Here is a 12504-nt window from a genome sequence, read left to right on the forward strand (position 1 = left end):
ATTAACCACTCAAATTACTTTAATATTCCACTATACTAATTCATCACTAATCCTTCATGGGTTCCATAGTAGCATGTTACTCGCTGAAAAAGCGCTTTTACGCCTTGTCATGGGTAGTAAGCGCTATATAAATGCAATTTCAATACAATACAATACATTCCTCAGAAATGGCAGGGGTGTGACCAAACCAGCCTTCCCCATGGCTGAAAAACATACTCCGAGGGCCATGTATGCACCAAGAGTGGGCTTTCCAGAGATACTGTGCTGGCTGCACAGACAGCCACACACATGCCTGGCTCTTTAGTTTCCCTTCACCTTTAAAACTGTGTACTAGTGTGATGGAAGCCTTCACTGCTGTTTGTGCTGTGCGCATTAATTTGTAAGCTTGCACTGATCTGTCTTGTGTTGTTCTTGTACTGTGTCTGTGAGTGCATGTGCGTAAAAATCAAAAACAAACTAGCATTGGCCAAGCCAAAAATGGTGACTTTCTTTTTTTATGCTACCGCATGTAAACACATTAATTCGCAAATGCTATTTGAATGCGTTGAATGCTCAAATTCTTACACATTAAAACTTTATTAGCTTTGCCAGTGCTTGGTTAAAGGGTTGCAAAAATTGATTGCTTTTTGTACAGAATTCATGCAGGAAATAAATAATTAAATGTACCAAACAGTGTGATGATTCACTGCACATTTCAGATAAACCAGTCCCTCATCCATACCAGTGGAAGCACTTCCTGGATGGCTGAGTGATACACCAACAACAAGAGGCGGTAGATTAATAACCTTCTGGGTTTAGCCAAAGCACTCTCTATGTATATTTTAAAGAATTGGCAGCAAGAAGACTTGTAGACCACTGCACTGTCAAGACAGACCTAAAAATGATCGCTTTAGTACACAATGCATTTCTGAGGTAAATAATTGAAACTGTGTCGATTAAGTATAGTTTTGAGCTGTAAAATAGCCCCTCATGAATTGCAATCGAAACTCTTATTAGGAGGCGGAATGATACACTAAACAGCCAATAGCTTGAAATGGAAGGGAAACACTTCTCTGGGTGGAGCCAAAGCCCACTTTATGTATATTTAATAGAACTGGTAAGAATAGGTCTTACAGACTGCAGCAATGACAATCAATATGGGACAGATCTGTTCTATTTTAGAGTCTTAGTCCTCTATTACACTATGCAGTAGAAGAAAACGTTGACCGAAGTTTTCCACCTTGAATTTCTGACCGGAGGCAAATGCATTTCCATCACTGGGTCGGAGAGTTCAATTACTTAACTTCCATCACTCAAAACACCGTTTCCTAAATGTTGAATGATTTTAAAAAGAACAATATTGGTTTAACAAAAGTGAGAACTTTATTACTAATCAATTCCATGTCTTCAGTGAAATTACATTTTGAAGCATTTTTATTCACGTGGAAATCAGGAAAAAATTTGAATCGACTTAGCTGTTACTCAATATGTGCAAATATTAGCAAAAAGCCTGCCTTATTTTAGAATTTTTAAAATATTTAAAATAAATTGTGAGAAACTCATGCCTGTAAAGAGTATCTTTAGCTGCACAGCTCATCAAATCACGATAATACACAAACTGGCTTACTAGTGTCCCTTTTGTTGCGGTCCGGTTACCTCCATCCAATGACCAGCATGTTTTTCCAAGGACCATAATTTCCATGGACCATAATTTCCATGGAGTACTGCAGTCTCTTGGAATCCTTAGATGTGGTAAACAACATGGACTATGATAAAATGAAACTCTTTGAGGTCGATATGATGATACTAGTCGCAGCTCTTTGAGGTAGCCGAGTCCTGGTCAACTCTACTTGTTTGGTCGGCAAAAACTAAGGGGCAGATTTATGAGCCCCTTGCGCCACTTTTGCGTCACTTTTCCCATGTTAAAAGTGACGCAAAAGTGGCGCAAGGGGCTCATAAATCTGCCCCTAAGTTCCTCTGCTGCCCTGCTCTCATTTGGTTGGCCATCAAGTTCTGCTCTTTGAGAAGACGGCAGCAAAGTACCTGATTTTACTGAGCACTTCTGTTGACCATCTGCGTTCAGGCTGCCAATGAGGTTACTGAGAGTATGTCTGTTAGTATAACTGGGATGAGACCGAATGCGGATTACTTTTCCATGGTGCTTCTACTGGCCATTTGTAGGTGTCCCATCAACCACACAGGTGTTTACTGTATTCAATGAACTGGCAACATGATTGTGTCCTATGACATAAGGACCAGGCTTTACATTGTGTTGTTGTATAACCAAGGTCATCGTTCCACCGACGTCCATATCCGAGAGGCCTAGTAACAGTTTGAACATCATGTCTTCTGCAGTTTTTGTGCAGTATGAACCATAAGTGTGAATGTAGGAATACGACCTACTCTGTTCATTTTTGCCATAGCTTGGACAACACTTTCCACTATGAAATATTGTGTTTCAATGTATATATGTATAAACATATGAAGGGTTCTATGACTGATAGCTTTTATTGGCGGGAAAACCTAGAATTCCTAGATGCACGAGGAGCTACATGAGTCTTGTTGTAGACATCTTACAGTTACTCTTGGGTGAGATAGTCTACAAATTGCACATTGGAAAATCTACCAATACCTTAAATAATTTGGGGCTTTATGACCAAGTATGTCTGAACTGGTAGCACCTTACATCATGCGGTAGTATAAATCCACATTGACCTGAAAAAATCCTTTCACTGTGCACATCAATTTTGCCCAAACTGAAATATAGGTACTGGGTTATAGCCATTCTGGCGCATTTACAGACCCATGAAGCAGCACATGTTAAGGGAAGTAGGTGGGGCCCTGTGCAGACTAAGTCTTATGCCACCACTCACTGACTTCCCACACACAGTAGTAAGCTGTGTTTGGTGAATGAGAGTAGACAGATTCTCTTTACACCATGTCTAGGTGAATGACTGCATGGAGCAACATAGAGGCGTTTGACATAACCAGAAGACTATTGCAAATGAGACCATGCAGCAAGATACCTAAGACAGTGTGGAGTATTCAACAGGGTGGACACATGGAGTGTAGGTGTGTGTACAAAATGAGGGTGGCAAGAAGATCCTTACACTTTGTGTAGTTTAGAGGACCTTGTGGCCAATCACATAGCATAAAGACATGGAATTAACCAGACTCCTTTCACAATGTTCAGCCATACGAGATTTTTCTGAGACTCCTTCAAATCATGGGAGTATATGGGTAAGCGAGGCCAGAACAATAATTCCTGTGATGGTGGTTCACAGCTACATGTGGCATGCCAAAATGCTTTTGCCACAGTAAAAATATGGGGAAATGTTGGAGATTGTATTTGAACACTATAATCTAATCATAAACCATTGGCACATGGTACAGTCCCAGGAAACCATCTGGGTCTCTTCATCTAAAGGATATTTAGAAATTTTGCTGGTGCAGTCCCTGTGTATCAGTGGGTTGGATGTCAATCTTACTCCACTCTAGCGGGGATAGTCTACTGCACCAGAGTTCTCCACCATAGTGCAAAGTTTCTCCACAAGGGCTACCTTACAGGGCGTGGACTCCAGTTGATGTTCTACCAATGGCAGTGGCGGACTTCACTCCCACCTGTCGGCACTAGAAGTGTCTCCACCATGTTCTGGTGGCAGAACCCACATATGAGGGCTACATAGTATGCTGAGTGTATTTTCAAGCATCTTACGGACTCCATACCTACCTTTTAAAGAATGCCGTCATCCTTTCTGTGGCAATATTTCATGGAAACAATTCCACCACAAATGATGGTGAACCAGCCTCTCTAGATTGCTGTCTGATCGGCAACTTTACGGCAAGTCGAATCTGATCCATGGCAGGCTCGATGAAAGAGCCAGAAGCGCCCTCACCAGCATGACATCCACCACCATGTAGTATAGACAGAACATTGGTCGGTTTTAGGTAGATATCCTGTTACCACCCTTTCAAACGCAGTCTGTTATTGTGCAACCCCATGGACCCACCCAGGGACATTTTAACCAGTGTAGTAGTGTTTGATCTTCTGGCAACGGCGGGTACTCTCCACACTACACAGGCATTTAAAATTTTCCTTTTACAGCCCCAGAAGAAATTAAGAGGTAACTAAGAAAATAAGGGCACATTTCTCTATAGTTCTATTTGTTCAAGGTGATCTATTTTTTTCATTGCAAATGTATTTAGCCTAGCATATAAAATTCTCCTTTGACAGCCGTTAAAGTTATTAAGAGGTAACTAAAAGAATAAGGGCACATCTGACTAGAACTATATTTCTTAAAGACAATTTATTTTTTCAATTGCAAATATATTTAGCCTAGAATTTGACAACGCTTGAGAATATGATACACATTAAAATTTCATGAATGATTGCTGGTTCCCTGGCAAATCTTAATAAACAGCAGCAGCTGGGTGTTCAAAACCATAGTAACAGTTTGAGAATTCCTGTACTCTAGATAAAAAAAATACATTTGCAGTACATTCCAAACAGATCCTCACTATTTGGCAAAGACAAAGGGCGGCATTTCCTTTTGTACCATATGATGTGACCATGTTTTGACCGATTAGTGCATATTTTCAAAGTCCACACTTCTGAATAAATATTGAGATTTATCTTATATATTGGTGCTGGTGAACAACGCGTCACATGGTGAGTAGCTGGTCTCCACTGGATGCTGGCCGCTGCATCATGTTAACTCTGATCTCTGGATCTTGTATGTCAAGGAATGAAGAGTTCGGAACCAGAGAGCCAGGTTGTCTTGAGCGAAGGGAAGACACGGCTAGACACAGGGAAAGAAGCAAAAAAAGTTAGCAGCTACTGTTGCAAATAACATTCAAAGCTGACCGATTATCTGACCGATTATCTGACCGCATATATGAATGCAGGCTGATAGTGGATTTGAAAATAATCGATCCATGCAAAAAATATCCGTGCACAACTAACTTCTACTGAGATCTAGAGCAAAGACAGCCTTGAAGGTACCTACAAGGCATTCTTCTTTGGGAGGAGGGATATCCACCTATATTATAGGTTTTTATCTTTGGCCCATGCTTTTTCTGGAAAGGAGATTCCTTACAAAACATGGGACCTTCCATTTACAATTGAAACCCTGACTATTCTCACTTGCATTCCGTGTATGGATTGAAGGATCTCAGCAGCCGATACTTGCGGTTCCTGGGCTGGTAAAAACTCAAAAAACCATCTGCACTATGTGCAATACGTTTACAATTATGGAACATCAGCAAACCTTGAGGTGTGGCTCTCGGAAGGAAAGTATGTACCGCACCGGAGTGTGTCGGGACAACAATGTGGAGCATCTTAGTAGCTCTAATGCACAGGGACATTAAAGTTTTGTGAATTAAGTTGGCATTTGGCTGGTTTTGAAGTGGTTCAAATTTTTCATAGCTAAAGAAAAAAAAAGTCAGATGAAGCAGTCGGCTTAGGATCACACAGTTTGGTGAAGTGGGGCACACTGCTGTCTGGGTTTAAGTAGCTATTATACCTCATATACATCCATAATGCGCATCAGTGCAGCTCTGATAACAAGGGTATGGACCATGAAGGGTAAAACAACTTTTGGCTGTTAGCATGTCCCAGAGATTTGTGTAACATTCAGGTTAAAGCAAGTTCAAATGCTGGTGGAGATTGTCTCAGTCTTTCCTCCTTCTGTTACCAATTAAATACATTCGTTTGAGTTGAATAATAATAAGAACTATTATTTAGGTGCCATGTCTTCCAATCAAACATTTTGGAAAACATGGCCCCTGCCTCTGTGAAGTACATTTAGGTTGTGCAGTAAAATGTACACATGAGGATTCTTAATGCCCCCAAGGTAGTGAGGTTTTGACTTCAGCATACCTTTGGATACGCTCCACTCAAGTACACAAATGTATGCTCATATTTATCATTATTTCATGCAATACAACGTAGCAAGACACCTGCGCTGCATGAGAGGGAGAGGACAGCAATGTGCCGTATCAATCAAGATATGGTGCATTTCTGCTGTCTGCCTGTGTTGCCACACAAACTGAAGACTATAGACATCACAGGCACCCGTGCACCATGGTGCAAGGGTGCCTGCGTTACAGGCTGGCAGCATGGTGCAAGGGTGCCTGTGTTAAAAATAGATTTGTTTTGTGTAGGAAGAGACACCTTAGGGCACAAAAACAATACTCTGAGGCTTTTCCCTCCGACAGAATGCAGCACACATTGACAGGGAAAATAAAATAAAGATATTTCTCCTCATTATGCATCCCCTGGGAAGGGTGGCATTCTGAAGCATTCCCATGCCTACCAGTATTGGTAAATCTAGGAATGCTTCAGAATGCATGGGTGGGTGCATGGCGACACCCATGCTCCACCTATAGAATGCCTCCCTGGGGCACAGTAGAGCAAGGCAGTGACTTGCGCTGCCTTGCATTATTCTAGAATGACCACGCCATGCAGGACCACACAAGGTGGCCTTGTCTGGCTTGCTAAATCTCATTATAGGTTTTGCATCACCCTGCATCCCCTTGTGTGGTGCAAGGGTGACGCAAAACCCTTGATATATATGCCCCTGAGGGTGCAAACCAATGCCCCATGATTAAATATGTGTGCCTTTCCCATTTCACACAATTCCTAAAGCTATTTCCAAGTGCCTGTCCAAATTTGGCCAGCTTTTTTAGAACATCACCAGTCAAGCTCTAAAAATATATTTATACATTTGTACAATTGCTCTTACCAAAGCATCTATTTAAAAAATTTGGAACAAATAACAAAAAAGGTAGCAACACACATCAGGGCATGCAATAGGAATACACATTAATCATCAAAAGAAAAAAATGCAATACAACCAAAACCTTCCCTGCAATATAAAATAGTAAAATGTGTATCACTTCCAAGAGCTAAACAAAGGCACTCTCTTTAGAAATCCCAGGTAGATAACAATTATATAGTACATTTGAGTTGGGAAGAAAACAAATAAAATATGCGCAGAAAACAATAGACAAACTTTTCAAAAATGGAGGATGCACAGGACTCAAAAGACAACAAATTCTGTATGCAAAGTGAATGACAATAACACATGCTCAAGCAAAGCTTGACTTAAATTACACTGCTACAAAAGTGAAAGCACATGAAAACAAACCTTCTCAGTAGTTTTTAAAGCACAAACGTAGGCAAAGAACAACAAAGCACTGTATATAAAACCCAAGAGAGAATTAACAATTTGGAAAGAGGAGGAAAAATACCATAACCAGAGATGTTTTATCGCATGAGAAAAGTGGGCAATTACCCAGGGCCCCCACCTTTCACGGGCAAAACTATCTTTTTATGTGTGAAGATTCCGCAGCCGTAAAGATACTACTCGTAAAATATGTTTGTGAAAGGCAAGCAATCATAAACTTACACAAAAGTTGTATGTTTACTTTTGTGAATAAGGCCCTAGTCTAAGCTGCAACTACTTCTTCTGTGATGTGCCTCATCTTCGAATTTTCTGCCATTAAAGTGTGACCTAGAGTGGAAGCTAGGCAGAAGGATAAGAGAGTCACAGACTGTTGGCCTTAGAAACATATTTATATCTATATTGCCATTACAGACAGAGGAGAATAAATATTTGAGAAAGGTGCTGAAAACCCCACAAAGTACTCCCGCCTACATTATCCAATAAGAACTAGGAAGGGTATACATTGAGGACCTGATAAAGGTCAGACCTCTTATGGCCTGGCTAAAGATTTGGTCCAATAACGAGGCAGACCTGAGCAGACAAATTATTAGAGACTGTACAGAAAGGGACAAAGGAATGAGTATTCCCTGGCTAAAATACGTGAAGTCGACATTTGAGGGAATTGGTTGTAAGGATATTTTTACCAATCCAACGGAAATTATCCCCCAAGTTACATTGAGAGTCAAAAAAAAATTCCTGGACCTGGTAGCCTCACGTAGAGCGGCTGCGGAAGAAAGTAAAACCTCAGTTTGTGCTCATAGAATGGTGAAAACAGAGGAAGGAATGGAACCTTATCTCGCTCTTGTGTATAATGCCCAGGATAGATTCTTAATCACTCGTTTTAGGCTCAACCTTTTACACCACCTATTGGCTGATCCACCAGGTGTTACTTCAACCGTTGAGCAGGAGGGTTCCTGCGGCTGCGACAATAGGTCTCCGCAGGATACCCTTCATTTTGTACTATTATGCCCATTTTATGTTTTACCTAGGCGTAGCTTTTTAGTAGGAATTTTAAAACAGGCAAAGTTTAAACATGCCAAGGTTGCCTTATTATTCTTGCAAAGGGCTAATGATCCTCATATACTGTTTTGCATTATGAATTTCATTAAGGTTGCTTTAAGGGTAAGGAACTCAAGAGGGCGGTGTTGAATGAATTTTTTGGGCCAATGGTCTCCAACCATGTGTAATGAACCGTATTTTACTGATTTTAACTGTATATGTACTTTTATGGTATTTTTTAAGTACCGAATAAAGAACTATTGAATTGAATTGAATTGAGTCACAGACTGTTGGCCTTAGAAAAATATTTATATCTATATTGCCATTTACTATGTGCAGTTAACATCCAGAAAATATTTTTTTTTACTGCGGGTCATACTACATTTGATTTTGTATGGGTGTTCATAAAGATGTTCCAAGTACAAATTTAATTTTATAATACTGCTTATCAAAATCTTTAGAAAATCGCCTAAGCAGCTTACCCAGTATAAAATGTGATTAGCTACATTTCTTGCTGCCTGGGGCCAGCCATGCCCAATAAAGAGGATAGCATAGGGAGAGGCAATCCACATAGCCCATATTGGTGATGGACACATTAAATTAATTGTCCTCAGCATCTGCCACAAAGCCTACAGTTTTCACTGAACGGGCATATGGCCCATGTGCAACACATTCGGCGCTTTTCACACTTGTGCTAAATGGGACCTTCTAGTAGATCTTGGTTTTCTCCTGTTTCCTCTTCTCTATACATTTCCTTTAACATGAATTTCACTGGGACTTTTGGTGGATCAGGTGAAACCTTTGGCTACATCACTTGATCTATTGACTTGTAGTTTTGTTTGTAACGGTGTGTGTTTCTTCTGTTTTCATGCAAGGCCAGAGCATGGTTTCTTTAAATGACGTATTATTTAGTTATGAATAATGTTAGTAAGTACAAGCAGAACTTGTCCATAAGTTTATGTGCGTTTTATTGTGATATACTTTTTGCAGCCTTAAAAAAGTACCAACGTGTAGGACGAAACACATTTGCTGTGCCTTCTTATCTTGGACACCCATGTTCAAATTTCTGACAACAATAAAAGAACTACACAAGGACAAGATAACTTTCTGTTATTTACAAATTAAAAAACCCATTTAAGACTTGAGTGCCTATTTCTGCTTCAAATATTTCTATTGTCTTTCACTAACAGGAAAGACTGACCCCCCCTCCTCCCTCCCCCCAGCATCAGAGTGTATGAGGATCAGCACCACTATACTTTAACACATCTATCTGACTATCTGAATAGTCTCTTTTGTGATATGCACTGAATTTTGTAAACTGTTCCAGCTCTGTGTGTAGCACTCTTCTGGTGGTAGTCCCAAACTTTGTAAACACACCAGTATATGAAATACATGTAACTAAAGACAGGAAAAGGAAAGCTAGTAGACAGAAAAACAAGCATATACATAATTCCTAGAAGCCTCACCCTAATCTGTAAAGAAGGGGTACACTCAACACAGAAACACAAAAGGTTTCATGCGTGAACATTAACATGTGTGGACAGTAACACTAACAGACCTACAAAATCTTGAAAACCTAACAATATATATACTCATATCCTAATTTCAGTACGTTCTGGTTATTCTTTTTACTAAAAGACCATGATTCCGTTCTTAGGTTTACTTGGGTCTATATTCTGCAGCACCATTCCAACAAATGTAGGTTTTGAATGGATCCTTCGTTAGCTGCAAATTACCAGATCGCGATGGTTTCTTTATCAATTAATTTGTATACATAGGGCATCCGGCTTAGGGTGTTCCAATAGCAAACTATGGACAGAAAGGGTTAACAGGAGTGGGCTGATCTTCCACCCTACCTACCTCCTTCTTTTACTAAGAGCCAGTTATTACTCACTTCTTCAAAACCAATTATTCAAACAATCATTCAAACACAATTGTTTGTGTCCGTTCTCTCTTTTAGTCCTTTTTCTATCCTTGCTGATCAATGTCAGACTGACTGAATCAGTAAAAAGGCCACCACACTGTTGGTGCTGGTCTTATGAATTGCCTAGACAAACAGACCTGTCTTCAGCTTTTGCCTGAAGGAAGTCAGAGAATTGGACAGCTGACCTCCAAGAGGGCAGCGTTCCAATGGAGGAGGCTCAGACCAAAAAAACAGCAACCACCTTTGGTAGGGTGGATTAATTTAGGGTCTGATAGAGGGTTTTCTCTTTGACCTGTAGATTAATGGAAGGTTTTTGAATATAGATCAATTCTACCTGGTAAGCTGGAGTTAGCTGGTGTAGGCATTCAACGGCTTGACAAGCTACTTAAAAACGTATTCTTCTTATTACAGGAAGCCAATGTAGAGACCTCCAATCCCTTAAGAGAGAACTTTTCCACCCACGCTCGTGAAGGCTCATACTGCAGCATTCTGAACTCGTTGTCTGTGGCTGCAGTAGCAAGGACTATGGAAGGGTCACAAACGAAGGCGCTGCAGTAGTTGTGTTGGAAATTAATGATATCAACTGTCAACAGGCAACACTTTTTCTCATTTAGTAGCAGAAGGAAGTGTTTCAAGCTATTTGGCTGGAAGAAACTGGTTTTGATCGTGGATAGCCCCTGTGGTGACCTCAGAGATGTAGTAAGTGAATAGCAATAGTCTTTGAGTTTTTCAACTTTTCATTGGTAACAATATCCTTGTTAGTGATTTTGGGTAATTTAAAGTTAGAGTGAGAGTATCTAAGCCTAGATCCATAGAAAATGACCCTCGCTTACGCACTGTTAAGCTGGAGGTATTTCTCAGTCATCCAAGCTTTGATTTTGTGTAACACACATTCTGGGGTAAGCACAGGAGAGGTGTTTGGGAACAGTCAAATATATATCCCAGTGTTTTCAGCATATGATTGGACAGACACCTGAAACCCATAAAAAAGATGAAGTAGAGGGTGGAAATATGTATTAAATACTGCTGGAGACAAAGCTGAGCTCGTAGGAATATCAATGTCCATCCTCCAAGCTTGTGAGGTGAAAGAATCAATTTTAACCTATTGGATGGGGTCTTTGAGAATTAGCTATTAACATTTGATGGGTTATTATGGGGTCTGAGACACAGCAGACAAGTGTTTCAATAGGATGGAGTGGTTCACCGTGTCAGAGGCCACAGAGAGGTCTCAGAGGATGGATAGATGGAGCGCCCTCATCAGTAATACAAGGTTGTCATCCCAAAAGTCCAGCAGAGCAATTTTTGGTGCATTGAAGTGACCTAAAACCTGACTGTGTTTGTGATAGGACATTAAGAGTATTATGAAAGTGTTGGAATTGCTGAGTGATAGCTTCACAAGAATCTTAATTATAAAACATAAAGATCCACCTCTTGGGGAAAAGGGGGGGGAGAGGAAATAAAGACCTGGGTTCAGATCACTAAGGTGGTGGTGTGTGTGTATCCCACTATGGTTGGACACACACTGTTTGTTTAAATACCCCTCACACACCAGAATTGCCCATGGTGTCATGCTTCATCATAGGAGTCTTCCCGCCCCGCTGCGGGACGGGGCGTGCTACGACCTGCGACTACGCGGGAGCACTGATGATAAAGTGCTATGTGTGATGCAAAGGGAGGGTCTGAAATGAATGTTGGTAAGTGTATTTAAAAAGGACCTGGCCTCTTTAGACGTAAAAAACTTTAATAGGTCAAGGGAGGCTGGTACTGTTAAAAGAAAGTGGTGCGGAGATGTCCTGCATAATGTGAGGTTACTCCTAGTATGTCAACATGTTTTGATGCAGCAAGGCATCTTCATCAGGACAAGACAAAGATCCCTCCTGTATAGATAACGTGTACTTATTTGAATGACTATAAAAATAAGTGAGAATGCAACTAATAATGCATTAGTATACGATACCTAATGGTATGCTTGTGTGTCTGAAAAGAAAAAAATGAAAATTGATCACTTAGTGTCCCAGGAAACATGATATGTGGTACCTGCAAACATAAGCGGTGCGCCACAAAGTGACATTACGTGAAATCTAACCGTAGATCTAACTTTGCAGAAAAGAGGTGCGGTGACCTGTAAGGAAACAGAACAATACAAGACACTACAAACAGAAAACAGAAAACACACACTCTATGGATTGGTGAGTAATTCTATATATTTTTTTTTTTTTTTTTTTTTTTAAAACCTTTATTTGTGCATATTAAAGGAACAAATACGGGCCTACAACCGTCAGGCCGGCCACGGTACATTTAAGCACTGGTACAAACATTACATCCCCTGTGCATCAGCGGTCAAGGTTAGCAACGAGTCGTGAGGTATACACTGGA

At 40.5% G+C, this 12504-nt stretch overlaps 1 protein-coding gene across 1 annotated transcript in view; it reads right to left on the bottom strand.

Annotated features, from left to right (window-relative positions):
• Window positions 1–4277: 4277 nt before the first annotated feature.
• The window catches only part of LOC146790058 (uncharacterized protein C16orf96-like), a 346006-nt gene continuing 337779 nt past the window's right edge, over window positions 4278–12504 (bottom strand). Inside the window, exon 17 of the mRNA XM_085628406.1 lies at window positions 4278–4778. Within this exon, the coding sequence (XP_085484532.1) occupies window positions 4642–4778 (137 nt within the window). The 3' untranslated portion in view covers window positions 4278–4641. The remainder of the gene's footprint in view (window positions 4779–12504) is intronic.

The sequence above is a fragment of the Triturus cristatus genome, chromosome 10 (genome assembly GCF_964204655.1).
Source record: "Triturus cristatus chromosome 10, aTriCri1.1, whole genome shotgun sequence".
NCBI classification, from domain to species: domain Eukaryota; kingdom Metazoa; phylum Chordata; class Amphibia; order Caudata; family Salamandridae; genus Triturus; species Triturus cristatus.